At 44.3% G+C, this 15,437-nt stretch overlaps 5 protein-coding genes across 5 annotated transcripts; 2 read left to right on the top strand and 3 right to left on the bottom strand.

Annotated features, from left to right (window-relative positions):
* Nucleotides 1-1,105: 1,105 nt before the first annotated feature.
* Nucleotides 1,106-1,864, bottom strand: PHALS_01030 (ubiquitin-protein ligase e3; the record flags this gene model as incomplete). The annotated part of the gene is made up of 2 exons (XM_024730812.1): nt 1,106-1,585; nt 1,649-1,864. The coding sequence occupies 2 exons, from the start codon at nt 1,862-1,864 to the stop codon at nt 1,106-1,108; spliced, it is 696 nt and encodes a 231-aa protein (XP_024581052.1).
* Nucleotides 1,865-1,961: 97 nt separating this feature from the next.
* On the top strand, nt 1,962-2,841 carry PHALS_01029 (Predicted protein tyrosine phosphatase; the record flags this gene model as incomplete). Its single annotated transcript, XM_024730811.1, has 2 exons — nt 1,962-2,368; nt 2,445-2,841. 2 exons carry the CDS (start codon nt 1,962-1,964, stop codon nt 2,839-2,841), a joined length of 804 nt encoding a protein of 267 aa, XP_024581051.1.
* A 198-nt stretch (nt 2,842-3,039) lies between these two features.
* On the top strand, nt 3,040-5,167 carry PHALS_01028 (dna polymerase; the record flags this gene model as incomplete). The annotated part of the gene is made up of 2 exons (XM_024730810.1): nt 3,040-3,864; nt 3,935-5,167. 2 exons carry the CDS (start codon nt 3,040-3,042, stop codon nt 5,165-5,167), a joined length of 2,058 nt encoding a protein of 685 aa, XP_024581050.1.
* Nucleotides 5,168-5,404: 237 nt separating this feature from the next.
* Nucleotides 5,405-8,521, bottom strand: PHALS_01027 (elongation factor ef-3; the record flags this gene model as incomplete). The annotated part of the gene is made up of 1 exon (XM_024730809.1): nt 5,405-8,521. One exon carries the CDS (start codon nt 8,519-8,521, stop codon nt 5,405-5,407), a length of 3,117 nt encoding a protein of 1,038 aa, XP_024581049.1.
* A 1,772-nt stretch (nt 8,522-10,293) lies between these two features.
* Nucleotides 10,294-11,677, bottom strand: PHALS_01026 (serine threonine-protein phosphatase 2a regulatory subunit b; the record flags this gene model as incomplete). Its single annotated transcript, XM_024730808.1, has 5 exons — nt 10,294-10,958; nt 11,018-11,165; nt 11,232-11,357; nt 11,430-11,516; nt 11,588-11,677. The coding sequence occupies 5 exons, from the start codon at nt 11,675-11,677 to the stop codon at nt 10,294-10,296; spliced, it is 1,116 nt and encodes a 371-aa protein (XP_024581048.1).
* Between the last annotated feature and the right edge of the window lie 3,760 nt (nt 11,678-15,437).

Raw genomic sequence — 15,437 nt, 5'->3', positions numbered from 1 at the left:
ACCAGAATCAGTTTTTACAAATTTACATTCATGTCCACTGCGTGTTTTTACTACGATTGAGATAGTTTTCTTTTGTTAATCACTAATTCATTATTCGATTTGCTTCAAACCCTACAATAATGTGACTACACATCCAAACAAGAATACGGGACGGGGCTAGGCAGCCAGTAGTTATGGATGCATTTGGATTTTACTATATATATATGGTAGATTTAAGAAAATCTAAACTTTCAACATTAGGACAAAGTAAAATTCAGTTTCGATTTTGAACAGAAGTGTTCGTTTGCCTTGGTTAAGGCTTTTAAGTAGTCTAAGAGGCAGCGGATTGCGATCCGCTGCACTAGTACTTGGTTTTTGTAAAGAACGACAGGTCGGTGACCTAAAGACGCTTCTTCAAGCGCAAAGCTGCAGCAGCCCCGCTGTATCATACCTGGTAGCTGGTGGTAGATTAAAAAGTGTATATCTTTCGTTCCTGAGTACGCAACTGCTAGCTAATGTCTTTCTAGATCCTTCTCGAAACTTCCCATTCTCGTGAATGCGCTTGTTAAAAGTTTCCAGCAATGACTAGGAGCCTATGTAATAGCCGTCGCCATGTCTCGGTGGTGCCCGTACCAAATATTTCTATCTTCAACGTTATACATGCGCTATAATTTTATGCACTACTTTTTCTTTTTTTTGGTAGTGGAGTACTGCCGAAGCAGGGTCATAGTAATGAGGGAGAAAGATAATGACAGGCTTGACAACTTGAAGCAAGACATGATGACAAAATCGCTTTCCTGAATTTTGCTACAAGGCACATCATAGCAAATAGTCGCAGAAATCATTTAGATAAGGTAGACACATGCGAAGCTTTGAATGTACAGAGTGTTCGTGATTGAATCTGAAATTAGATTAGTAATAAGCTCGTGTGCATTCTTCGATAATAAAGTTGTCGAATGCCCCACACGACAACTTTGATCATGGAAATCAGAATTGAATGGCTATTAACAGCAGCAATTCTATTAAACATAATTCGAAAAAACAATTGTCCTCCAGTATGTTCACGAGCCAATCCCGTGACGATATCGTCATCATGCGTCATGAAGAGGCTAGAAATGTTAAATATTTACTCCAAGCTTTGGTTACAGAGGGGACAAGATGGCGTGCGCTGTGAGTTGACCGAAGTATAAGCCCACTTGTCCAGACATTCAAGATGAAACTCATGTTTGCACTTGCACAGTAAACGCAGAACGTCGCCTGTTTCGTACGCTTCACAGCAAATACAGCACGTATCGTTGTTGGATGGGCCTCCTCTATACTTCACTAAGAGGTCAACAAGATCTTGGCGTTCAACACATCCGCCAAAGTCTACATCGCGCCGCTCTAACCGCTGCTTAAGTTCCGCGATGCTGATCTTCACTAACTGTTCGGGTGTTTTAAACTCTTCCATCGGCATCTTTTGAATAGTGCTTAAAGTACGATTAAACGTCTCGGAGCGCATTTCTTCCTGTGCTGCACGGTTCTGGTTGTTGGTTTCGCGCTGTGCTACTGCCGATACCTGCGCGTAGGCCTCACGAAAGAAGGCCATCCAGCCCATCTCAGGGTGCTATCATTACATAGCTTAGATCATAATGAAGAAATTCTGACACAAAAAGAGATTAGTACATACCCGTCCGCGAAGCCGGTGTAACACATGACAAAAGCAAGCGGCCTTCCAGAATGTCATAAGGGAAAGTCCCAGCAAAAACAAAATCGCCACGTTAAGCGCAAGTGACGCACCCTCATTATCGGCAGCATTACTCTGTAGCAAAGGCATTACAACTTGTACAAAAAGAAGCAGCGCCACCATCCACGGGTTGTCCGTCGCGTTGATCATCACGAACATGGTTGCACACAAGTCGTATGTTGTTCCAGAAGTCAAATAAAAATTGTTATATTTCGCATCTATCGGTACAATGTACCACTCGATCATTACTTTTAAGATGGACGCAACAACGCCAGCGCTGATACCTCCGTTCCGATTCAGTACAATGCAGCATGGACTGTACCGTGGAGCGTATCCAACACTAAAAAACTTTCGCTTTTTACGCCGCCTTGGGCTTAAAACTATGGTCTCAGTGATTCCAGAGCCACCCACAAGTGACTTGGTGGCATTTTGCACGAGCGAAAGGATCACGCTGCTTCATTTTTACGCTGAAAAATTTACGTCTGACAATGTGACAGTATCGCCAGCTACAGTGGCACAAATTATAGAAATTCTCATTCAAAAAAAGAATCTACCACTATATATTCACTGCCTGGATGGAGCTAATGTCACAGGTATCGTTGTCATGATTCTTCGCAAGCTTCAGCACTGGACCAAGCTCGCCACAGTGTCGGAATTTTGCAGGTGCATTAGAATGAACTACACGAATGGTTCGTGATGTATGTTTTGATTTTGTGATTCTTGCTGGGGTGTGGGATAGATTTACGCGGGACCACGCGATTGAAAAAAACGAATCCGAATACCTGACAACTTTTTCGGAAGAGGTTGTGGTGACTGCGGATGCCCCGCTTTGGCTATGGAATGGAATGCGTCTTACAAAGCATCCAACAATGATTGTACATCAACCCGATCTGGATCTTTCTACTGCTAGTATTTTGGATGCTGCAGGTAATCCGAACAACGGTGTACCTAACCTTAAGTGGGAAACAGAAGTTGAAAAGACTGAAGCAATCCTGCGGCAATTTGAAAAAGCTAGTCGTAATCGCATCGGAGACGCTGTTGAGGGTAGTGAAGAGGCCGAAAACATCATAGAGGATGCTTTGCAGGATTTACCGCTCGCTCGGTCGCTCGAAGCATTAGACCTTGCAGGAATTTAAAAATGTGACACACAGCGTAAAAGGTCTCTTACAGCGTCTCAGCAATAGATTATTTGTGATTTTAATTTTAATTCATATGTTGTATTGAAGCAAATTCTAAGTTTCTACTTTGCCGCCGTTTTGCCAGCGAAATTCTGCCATTGGCGCCAGCAGTTTAGAAATTGTTTTGCTCTGTAGAGCCATTTGATATTAATGGGCATGTTGGAACCAAGTACTAAAACGACAAAATTTAATAGGCATCATACAGAGGCCACAGCCATGTATGTGTTCACAGCTGAGAAGGCTGGTATGAAGAGCGTAGATAAGCAGCACGTGCAAGAGGTGGTGCACAAGATGTCGAAAGACTCAAAATTTTACCAAAAATCGGTACGCGATAGCGCCAAAGTGGAACAACGCGTTGCAGCAATGCGTGAGAAACTTTCTTGCCTGTCAGATGGACACTTATTGCGCTTACAAAATGAGGCTGATGCTCAAGTGGCACGATTGGAAACGATGCGGGATCTCTCGCGTACAATTGTTGTTGTAGACATGGACATGTTTTACGCTGCTGTCGAAATGCGAGACGATCCCACACTACGCAACGTGCCACTCGCAGTTGGTGGCCTTGGTATGATCAGCACAGCTAACTATGCAGCTAGGCAGTTTGGTGTACGTGCTGCCATGCCTGGCTTCATTGGCAAGGAATTGTGTCCAAAGCTTCAGTTTGTGCCGGTTAACATGGCAAAGTACGCAGGTGTGGCTGCTCAGATTCGTACTGTGTTTGCAGCTTACGATCCAGACTTTGAAGCTCATAGTTTAGATGAAGCATGCCTTGATATTACAAATTATATAGCAACAAATTGGGAAAAATATGTGTCAGTCGCACTTGGGGATAAGGAAGGCAAGGACGGGGAGTGGGCTTCGACGGTCGAAGGTCGAGCAGCGATTGCCGCGGCGGTTGTCCAAGAGCTACGTCAGAAAATCTTCGACCTTACACAGTTGACTGCTAGTGCTGGAATTGCAGCGAATGCTATGCTAGCGAAGGTACAAAATCTTACGATCGTTTTTTTTTAAATGTAGCTGTCATTGATTACTGGCACGTTCTTTTCGCTAGATTTGCTCTGATTTGAACAAACCCAACGGACAGTACGTACTACCGTTCACTCATAGAGACGTCATGGGTTTCGTGCGTGAGCTTTCTGTGCGCAAAATCGGTGGCATTGGCAAAGTTATGGAAAAAATTCTCAACGAGGCCTTGGATATTCACACAGGCGCAGATTTATTCTCTCAGCGGGCGAAACTTCTGTATCTTTTTTCGGTAAAAACTTCTCTTTGGTTGCTGCAAATATCGTTAGGGATACAAGAACGTCTTGGGAAACAAGAGCGCAAAAGCTTCAGTCGAGAACGAACATTCAAAAGCCTGAGCGATCCTACACAACTTGAAGCCAAGTGTCTAGAAATATGTCAAATGCTGGCGAACGATCTGGAAAAGGTGAACATGGGTGCTAGAACCGTGACGTTTGTGTACAAGGACACCAAATTTGCTCGCTGTTCAAGGTCGGTGTCGCTAGCATCTGCAGTTTTTAGTGCAGACGACTTGTTTTCGAATGCTGTTGAGCTATTACGCCGTGAGTTGCCGCTCACACTACGTCTAATGGGTGTGCGTGCAGCAGTGTTAGTATCTCGCTCTAAATCTGCTTCCCCGTCAGCCGTTCAAATTTTACCGAGCAACAAGCGGCAAGTTACGATCAACAAGTTTGCCAAGCGCTTATCAGACCCCGTTACTGCTGAACTTTGTGGTGTATTACAGAGAAAGTCAGGATGCCTTGCGCTGTGCAACAAGAGAGATATGACAATGCACAGAGATCGGCCTCCAGCACATTTTGAATACGACACCATTCAGGAAAAGCGTGACGTGTTGGAAATGTCAAGTAATTCGCATCTAATGCGCAAAAAGCTGAAGAAAACTGTTTCTGATAGTTTGTATGCAAAAAAGTTGTCTGGAGTCGACATCAAGCCGTGTCCGATATGTAAGAAGCCGCTGAACACGCTGAACAATGCGGAGGTGAATGCTCATATTGATGCATGCATTGGTTTGAAGAAGTCATCATCATTGGCATCGAATGCAGCTATTAAGAAAAAGACAAACATCATTGCCACTCCATCAGCATTCACCCCTACACACACTCTTTCACATAGCGCCGAACAAAATATGAGGCCTTGTCCAATTTGTGGCAAATTTCTGAACGTTTGTAATAACATGGAGGTGAACTCTCACATGGATGCCTGTGTGATTAGGGAGGGGAAGCATTTGAGGAATGATGTTCTGAAAAAGACAAGAAAATAGCATAAATGCATTCTTTCGTAAAATACCATAAATTAGTTGAGATTATTTTCCTTTTGATTAAATTGAAAGTGCATTAATTATGTATACAATCAAAAATTTTAATTTACTGAGAATTTTCAAAACGAGTTTGACAGCTATCAATTTTTTTTTTTGCATTCGGAATTGGCATACAGTCAGTTCGTTCTACATTTAGGAATCGTCTAGGCAAATAAGTAAGAGGCAAGATTTAAAAGCCACTTATTCCTCGTCCGAGTCACTAAAGTATTCGCCACGAGCTTCAGCCTCCTTGCGAGCTTTATCTTTAGCTTTCTTCTCCTTGCGGGTCAATTTACGCTTGATCTTGGTCTTTGTAACATTACCGAATGCGTCAATCACTTCTTCCTCATCCTTTTGTTCTATCTTTGTCTTGTCCTCAACCTGCTGGCCCTCAATTTTCAAGTATCCAGCTTCAACGTTCCACGTTTCTTGGGTCAATGCCGAAGAAAATTCGTTGTGGTGAGTAATCATGACAACACCACCGTTGAACTCCTTAATAGCCGAAGCAAGCGCACCAAGTGAGTCACGGTCCAGATAGTTCGTTGGCTCATCAAGCACCAGGATGTGTGGGTTCAGCCACATGGCGGCGGCAAGTACAACCTTCACCTTTTGACCACCAGACAAACCCCGCATTCGCGAGTGCGTACCAAACTCAGCACCAAGGCCGAAGCAGTCCAGGTGCTTCTGGACAGCGATGGCTGTCGGAGGTCGCGCTTGCAAGTTAGCGCGGGCAGCTTCGCGGTCATCGGCAATCTGAAGCAGTTTGTCCCATCCCCACTTCTCACACTTCTCGCGGGGAACCCACGCATTCTGGTCAGCTGGAAGCTTTTCCCACTTTAGCTCGTATTCAAAACTCTTTTTAAATTTGCGGCGAGACACAATCTCTTCTAAAACGCGCTTTTCACCTTCCCAATTCACTGGCTTCTTGTAATGCTCCTTCTCTTCCTTGCTCAGCTTACGCGTCTCTTTAGCTAAAAGCTCCTTGTCTTCACCAGACTGGAAACGCCACTGAATGTACTGATTCGCGGTCTCATCAAGGTGCGACTCGATGTGGTGGAAAGCGTGTTGAGCCACATAGGCAAACCGCATCGAAGGATGTTTCCACACTTGCCCGCTCGTTGGCTCAACTTCACCTGTCAACATTTTGATAAGCGTCGACTTACCAGCACCGTTAGGACCAAGCACGGCAATACGGCTCGACAAAGCACATGTGACTGAAATGTTGTTAATCGACGGTTTGGGTGTACCTGGGTACTGGTATGAGCAGTTCGTCAAACGGATAATCGGCTTACCCTTGTTCTTGATATCAGCAAGAAAACCGGGTTCCGGGAAGACAAATTTGACGTTGTCGGACTCAAGCTCGTAATATGCCTTGGCCTCGGGCTTCTGTTCGACAAATTTAGAGAGATTTCCCTTGTAGATCTTCAACTTACGGGTCTCATAGTGAATGATGTTAGTGCAGACAGTGTCCAAAAATCCAGAGTCATGGGAAACCATGATAGAAGTCACGTTGTGCAGATTCGTTAGATACTGTTCCAGCCAGGCCACGTTCTTGACATCCAAGTGGTTCGTCGGTTCATCCAGAAGCAAAATATCAGCCTTTTGAAGCATGGCACGTGCCAGCTCTAGTTTCATCTTCCAACCACCAGAAAGTGTGCCCACACCCTGGGCCTGCATCTCTGGGGTAAACCCAACACCAGCAAGAGTGTCTTCAACTTCCTTACGGGGGGTGTTCTTTAAGTCCTCGTCCGCAAGAATGAAATCAACAACAGACAATTCGGCCTCAGACGCTTGAAGATTATGCTCAACAAATACAGTCTTCAGCTCATCTCGGCTAGGAAAGCCCTCCAACTGGCCGTTAGAGATGGCGCGCATCAGTGTAGATTTACCACAACCGTTAGGACCGCACAGACCATAGCGATGACCACGCTTAAGACGAAGACGAGCATTATTGAGTAGAATCATACCACCGTAAGCAAGTGAAAACTCGCAATTGCAAAGATCAGGAATTCCCTCATCGCAGTCGACGTCCTCTATGAAAATTGATTTGTTTTCTTTAAAACACCGATCGCGGATCTCATTAGCGAGCGGCTTGATGTCAGCAGGCTTCATAAACGCTTTAAAGTAAGTAGCGATTTCCTTTTCAAAGACAGCTTTGTTGAAGTTACGTGCCACAACCAGGAAGTAGCAAACACCCGTGACATAATCAATTGTGAAGCTGTCGATCTCGGCCTTGACAGCAGCGGGATTAGCAGCAATGGATTCGACCACAACCTTATGAATATTGGCATAATCAACCTTTAACTCATCTTCGGACACTTCCATGGATCCACCAGCAACAAATAGCGTCTCGTGAGCACGAGTAGCAACTTCACGACACTCAGGATCGGCCTGGGTCTCAATTACTTTCTTAAGACCAGGCAAAAGCTTCGGAATAAAAAGCTGAGCTTCAGCCGGATCGTCCATCAGCTTACACATATTATCAATGATGACTGCAGCCTGACGTTTGACAGCTGTCTTTCCCTCAGCTAAAGCACGTTTCAGTAATGGCTCCATAATTGCAAGAGCCGGGGCTTCCACGGTCTTAACAAAGGTGGTCGAAGCAAGCTTGTGTGTACACTCAGGTACTTCAGTTGGGTTGGCCAAACAGCTCACTAATGCAGGAATAAATGGCTCAATATCCATGTTGCCTACAACGTTACATACTTTGGTCATCGTCTCGCGAGCAGCAACTTTAACTTCCTTGCGCGTATCCCACATGCAGTCCGTCACGACAGGAATTATGTCGGGGAGACAACGTCCCACCTGGTAGGGAGCGATCTTTGACAGCTCGGCGACAAGGTCAAGCGATCCTTTCTTAGTTTGCCACTTTTTTGAGCGGTCAAGTCCGGCGAACAAAATCGGAAGAATTCGGATCGTCGAGTTCTTGTTCGTCGAGCTGATGATAGTCAAAGCAGCCTCTTCAGCAACAGGGCGCACAGATGGCTTCTTATCGGCAAGTAGATCCAAAAATACGGATAACAGAGGAAGAATGTACGCCTCGACACGCTCCGCGCACTTCTGCATGAGGTCGTCGACGACGTATGAGGCGACAATTTTGGCGTCGGCATCTTCAGCCAGCAAAGCGTTGCGCAGACCCTGCGAAACGACACCAAGGTTCACATTGACATCGCCAATGACTAGCTCCGACACCTTTTCCGCAGCAATCTTTTGCTGATCCGTAGTACTCTTAAGGGCTTCCTGAAGCGCTTCAGTAAAATGCTTGCTCTGGTCGATGGCGAGCTTGCTGATGCCGTCAGTAGGAGCGTAAGGGGCCATGGTACCGAGTAAACTGTTTTCTTTGGGGCAGTTGATGTGAGGTACAAAAGGCGCTCGGCACAGCAAAGTGAATTTCGAAATGAAATAAAGTGGGGGCTGTCGCAATGGTCCCCCATGTGGCGTCTCCGCCAGTCAAGGGATAGAATCTTCATGACTTGCTGCTGGCCAGTCAGCGCTCAGGCTTCGAAGCTGGGAAACGGCGCGTTTGCAGAGACATCTTTAATCAGCCTAACCCCAGAATACAACTACCTATCTTTGTATACAATGCAAGTACGGTAACTCGATGTATTTTTTTGGCTTCTGTCTGTATATTAAAATAGATTTGACCAGCTTAGTAAAGTCTGCACTTGAGAAAATAGGTACGTCGTTCTGGCGCCAGCGCGGCCTGTCCTTTTCAATATATTAGCGATGCTATTACTGACGAAGATCAGACAAATGGTTTTTGCCGCTGAAACCGCTGTTGATATTTAGGGATACAGTACAGTAAAAATACAGACGTAGACTAGTGGATCATGTTCTGCCTGTCAACGAAGGTGAGCACAACAACGCAACTAAGCACCCATATTACGCAACTAACAATCCCCGCAATTTACAGAGTGCTTTGGAAGATAGATTTTAGATTTTAGCCTTCGTCACCAGACGACGAGACGACAAAAGTACCCAATGCCCTATAAAACTTAATATTGTGGGTACAGGTGCACAAATTTATAGTCGTCTTTCCGAAGGTATTAAGGCTTTGTCGAAGAATGTTAATACTCATTATTCTTATTCTGACTCCAGTGAACGAGCTTTCATACAACGTGGCATTTGCATATCCTTCCTGACTCTTCAGGATTTGAGTGGCACGTGGCAAACCTTAAGTTCATGGAATTGTCATGAAGTGCGCTCCCCAAGCACTTCCTTGTAGATGCCTGCCACTAGTTGAGTTCGCATGACGCAAATTCATATCAGATATTTTCCTGAACATAAGACGTTGCACTCAATCACTGTGGCTGGAAGGTGTCATAGCAACATCGCGAACATTTGGCCGAATAGTTATCAAAAACAGCTCTTTGGTGAAACAGTTTGGTCCTGGAAAATGAACCCGATGTATGAGCTCAAATGAATCCTGCGAAGGGCATACAACTTAGCTGCGATTTGCAAGATAGCCTATATCGCATTTAGCAAAAGGATAGATGATTTTTATAACTTTGTCCATCACGTCCATGATCGAAATGAGGATATTGTCATTTAACACAAAGGTTTTAGCAATGCCAACTGATCTCTGCCAATCAACATATCAAGCGCAGTCCTCTGGCTGAGTTACCCACCCGTTTATTCTCTGGTCTCTCTGATTAACGTGTCGCGTTTGTGCGGCGTGTAAAGCCTCGACAACTTGTCGAGAATTTTGATGTACACCTTCAAGCCGTTTCTTGTTCTGCGTTGTCTGTTTCACAGTACATTCGTTTTTCATAGTTTAGACAGCCCTTTTCCACTCACTATGACACATAAATTAGCGAGTCATGTGAGGAAATGAAACAACGGGACAAGTTAGAAAACAAAACAGGATATGATGCTGAATTGAAGCCCATCAAACAACATATTACAACTGTGTGTACTATCGCTTGAGCGAAACGCTGGAAACCACAGCGAAACACTACACTGAAGCAGGTGTTAATCATCCAACAAAAAAGAGCATTCCGAAATAAAAAAGCAATTGTAAATTCACAACTCCTTTTATTAGCAGGCACGTCAAAAGCACTCTCTGTACTCTGCTTCACCAAGGTATGACATTAATGATTGGACGTATCACTCACTGGTGCGAAGGTGACATTGCCAGTGTCCTTGGTAGCCGCATGCGTTTCAGCCGTAACCCACGGCGCTTTGGTCGACACACCGTCCCGATTTAAGTTTGAGGCACGAACGCTCATCCCTGAAAGCATACTTCCTGGAACATATGAGCCATCACTGGCATCGTGGGATGGAGTCCATGTGCACGGAAACAATGAACCAAAGCGCAAGTGCTGAATCACAGGCAGTTTCTTCAGTACTTCACCCTCGTACAGCTTGAGCATGCCTCCATTAGTCTTCTCCCACGATGGCAAAGCAGTGATATCATTCAGCATAGGCGACGTTTCTGCAAAAGGCGACCCTGCTTTGACTTCCTTTATAAACTTAATGGCATCCAGATATAAATACTCGTCGTGGTTTGCGAGTAAAATGTCATCGTCGTGCACGCTTTCTGGAACAATATCGTGTTGTCCAATCAGCTGAGCGGATCCAAAGTAAAAAGGAAGACAGTGATAGTCATCCAGACCCCACACGCCGTGGGAGCCTGCCGGTTCCAGCATATACAACTTCTGAAGGCGGCGCATCAGTGTCAAGTACGACGTGAACAACCTTAGCACTAGTGCTGGAAAGTCCGACACAGTAAAAAAGCCCAACTTGTGCAAACAGCCTGTTTCATAGAATCAATATCGCCTGAATGCAAAAAAACAGTATTCAAGAAGCACGTACACATCCATACGATAAAGCTGGTTTCGTGGCCTGTGCCGTAGTCGATTCGAATTTGGTTGCCAAATGATTCACCGAGATAAGCCGCCAATTCAACGACAGCACCACGCAAATTTTCAGGTAGCATAATCTTTTGCATCTCATACGTTCTCTGTGTAAAATACAAATATTAAAGCTGTAGCAATGTTACGAAATCCCGTTTAGCACTGTCTCGTACTTCTATGACTCGGTCGTAAAATGTTCGAAAGGCTTTATTCCCAAAGCGCATAGGCTGCTGAATGGGCGGAATTTCGTCAATCCATGAATCAATTTCCTTGATCAAATCGACAGCCTTCTTAACGTTCTGTGAGCGCCTCCACAAATACATCGATTAAGGTGCCTCGTTTATCATATACATTGGCTAAATACATCGCACCGGTGACACTTCGTACTCACTGGAGATCTTCTTGCCCTTAACGCTTTCGTTCAAGTGCTTTACAAAAACCAAAATCATCTGCTGGGCCTGGATAAGTTTGGAGAATCAGTAGGCCACTCGATAGTGCAGACAATAGAAGAAGGAATTGCGGTGCTTACAGGAGATCCCAGAAAGTGGTGCAGATCCTGCTGCGCAAATATAGAGCGCGAGGGTTCCCTGTAGCCTCCGTCAGTATTTGGTTCACCCATTAGTGCCTTTATCCAGAAGCATACACATAGTATCTTCAGTATGAAGTGTCGTACATAAATGTACAAATTAGTAGTCAAAGTGCATTTCTTTAAAACATTTGTGGGTAGCGGGTACCAGTTTGTACCAACTGTACCAGTACAGTCCACACGCCAAGTAATAAGGACAGCTTTATTATAAATGTGTATGCCATAATTTTTTTCACACATGTGTTACTTCCGAAAAACATGAGGCACACTAATCAGCTTAATATTGCAGAGGCTATCGGATTTGCTGCAGCGGGGCTGCAGTAGCTCTTCCACTTGGAGAAAGATTTAGTTCAGGTCGGTGACCTTCGTTCTATACTTATAACCAGTTCGAGTGTAATGGATCGCGATCCACTTACTCCAAGAATGATTACAACCTTGACCAAGGCTAATTAATTCTTCCGTTTAAAATGTAAACCGTATTTCTCGGTTTTATTTGCGGCAAAGCAGCCTATATCTAAATCTATACGTTTTCCTATCTATATAGTAACACCTAATTAAATATAGAACTACTGGCAGTCCAGCCACGAACTGACTTCCTGTTTAAGTGCAGCCACACCAATGCGTGGTCACACCATCTTGTGTAAACCACATTGTTGTGTAATCACACCTTCTTGTGTGACCCACACCATACATACCGGGGTAAGTGAAACCCCGTTATATTTGCTCTAGTTCCATGGACCGAAATATTTTAACCTCTGTGCGGTTTCACTGAAGCGAACTTTAAGTGAAGTTTTATCTGTGTAATGTACACGAATACCTCGTTGCCTCTTACAATTTATTTAGCAATTTGCCATGTAGCGAATGGTAGCATTAGCAATCAGATGCAGATAACAAACGACTTATGCTTTGAATATGATGGGTAAATCGGCTTCCCAACCAAACCAAACATTAGTATTGAAACATATATAAATGATCAGTTTAAGTGATTGAAACTTAGATATGTTTCAATTGGGCAGCCTAAGCTTATGGGGTAGCTTATAGAAGCCAATGTTGGACAAACACGCTACAAAACAGTGTTCATGGACAAACAAATAAACGTTGCACTTGCACTTCTCATAATAATTCAAATCGGTGCGAGCTGAGCGATGCATTGTCGTTTAGACGCTAAATATGGCGTGATGTGCTGGCAAGGTGCAAGTTGCGATAATTTTGGTACAGAAATCAAATTTGCCAACACCCGCCCAACCAGCGTAGACAGCGCAAGTAGAATGATCACGCTGGAAATGTGCATAACTGGCTCGGAGCCGCTTTGTTGAAAAAAGGCCAACTTGATGCCCGGCCTGCGCCTGACTCTTCCAGCTAAAAGCCACGACAATACAAGATGCGGCACCAATTGTGCACCAACTTCAGGGCAGCTTTCTGCAATTTGTCACGAAATTATACCAATTCAGTGGTTTGCCCACAAGCAGCCATGGTGCAACAGGGTTGCCGTACACATCACACAAAAATATTTCATGTCTATGAGGTAATAAGCGCACAAATAATGAGTCCGGACGCTCCATCCAGAAGCAGACCAAAATCTCTCAACTTTTTGAGTACTTTATTGCTCTTGATATTTAAGTGACGTACATTCATGATGCACCATATCATACGATACTAGATGTATGTGTATCACTTTTTATCAAACCTTCTTGCACTGCATTGGGTGGACTGACAATGAAAGCGTCTGACAAACCTCGCCATCAAGTGATCTCATCAAAGTGTAATTTACAGTTTTTTGGGGTAAGGTGGGGTCACAAAGTCCCTTTCATAACATAGTAAGTAAACCAAGAACACTATTGTTGCTATTGATCCTCGAACTAAGAGCAAGGCTCAATAGTACCACATGATCATGATGAAGTTGCGTGGTTAGTAAATGTACAGATGAGAACGATCTGCATAGTCCCAACGACTTTTGCTGTCTAAGTTATCTCGTAATTGGCATAAATTCATCGGAACCTACTTGTCGCGCTGTGATACTAATTTAAAGCCTGTCCATGCAGGCCATCTACTCATAGAGAGCAAATGATCAGCTTGAAGTGCTGGGATATATTTTTTAACCTATAAGCTATCACTCCGCACAAAATCTACCTGTACCTGGATAAGCTGCGTCTGTGTAGACCCGTACATTTCCCCGTAGGCGATAAACATACCGAAGAGTGACGTACTCAATTTGTGCACAAGCAAAACGGCATGTCGTACCAATCGTCTTACAGCTTTACAGGCCAGTCTTGATAAACAGACTTTGATTGTAAAGCTAGAAAATCGTTTGGTATTTACGCTTGCAAAGTACAAAGCACAAAATTGACGTACTCACCTTTATAAATTTTTAAGCATCCCTTTTCATCTTCATGATCCTGCTGGAATGGCTACCAACCAAGAGTCAAACATGGAACATAGTCGATTCTCGCTTGCTAGTTCAAAGTAGGTGCGCTGAGCAGTCCAGCTTCTTATTCCAAGGATATTGAGACAAAGAGTGCGCTATGCCGCAAGCGAAAACGAAACCAGAGCAAAGTCACCAAAACGCAGCCGCAATTTAAAGAAAAATATCTGATTAAGTGTATCGTTTCCACTGTACTAGATACTACTTACATTCTTGGCGAGCCCGTCGGCCCAATATCTGATCCATAATAAATAAACGACCCTTGCTCATTGAGCAGAGTCGGCAAAGCACGACCCTTTTGTGACTGGATCTCGCCAGCTTTAGACACCTCGCAGCCCCCGAGAATCTTGACGTGTGATATAAACTGGCTTGAGTCGAATTTTTGGATGCCCGTGTATCTGTACCAACTGGTTTGGGATAAGATAAGTAATGGTGATAAGAGAGAGAGATCTGGTATGACTGTGGATTATATGTCATTCATCTCTTTCATACTATGAATGTGAAAGTATTGTGTAAAGAAAATACGATTTAGACTTACAGGCTGCCTGGGTCGGTTAATCAACAGCGTTTTAAGAACGCTACACCCGCTGCAAATTTGTTTGTGTATTGTCTGGCCGTGGTAACTTCATTGCATTCACATCCTGGCCTCAGCCATATTGTCACGCACTAGCTGGATGGCGCTTAAAATTATTGAGATGAAGTTTGATTTTGCTACAAAGTCTAGCCGAGCTGGAATAAGCAAGTCGAATTGTATCAACAGCCTTTCTCTATTCAGAACTGGATTCACAATGTGGGGCTGTGTCACATTAGCGTAATTTGGGGTGCTTTTGTCCAAACGTTTGGGCGGGCCAACTCACGTTTTCAAGCCGACAGCATTGGCCAAATCACAAAAGCTTTGGCCTTCGTGGGATGCCTGAGAACAATTATATTTTCAAGTATAGCACTTTGTAAAGGGATCTCGTCGGCTTCGAAGTCATACTTGTCTGTGTTGATAGAGTGCATATCCAAGCGTTAACATTCGAGTCCTGCTCGCACAAGTCTGATTCGGGCGTCCACATCCAAACCCTCATGTGCCACACACATGACAATAAGAATTTATCATAGAATGAGTCACTGCATAGTCCAATGCGATCTGAACAAGTGCGTTTTAAGCCAGTTAAACGGTGCTAAGACTTTAAAAAGTATCCCGGGCATTTCAGCCATTCGCTCGAATAATCGCTGCGGAAAAAGGGATCTCATTGTCTCTCACGAGCAGATCATAGTATCGATCGATAACAGAATACATATCAAACAATGTGCCATCGATCTTTCCGCCCGCAACACCCTCGCCTAGTAAACGGCATTTGCGTCAAACTGATGGCAGTATTGAGC

Source organism: Plasmopara halstedii (assembly GCF_900000015.1).
Source record: "Plasmopara halstedii genome assembly, contig: Scaffold_1343, whole genome shotgun sequence".
NCBI classification, from domain to species: domain Eukaryota; phylum Oomycota; class Peronosporomycetes; order Peronosporales; family Peronosporaceae; genus Plasmopara; species Plasmopara halstedii.
This window is presented reverse-complemented; position numbering and strand designations above follow the sequence as displayed.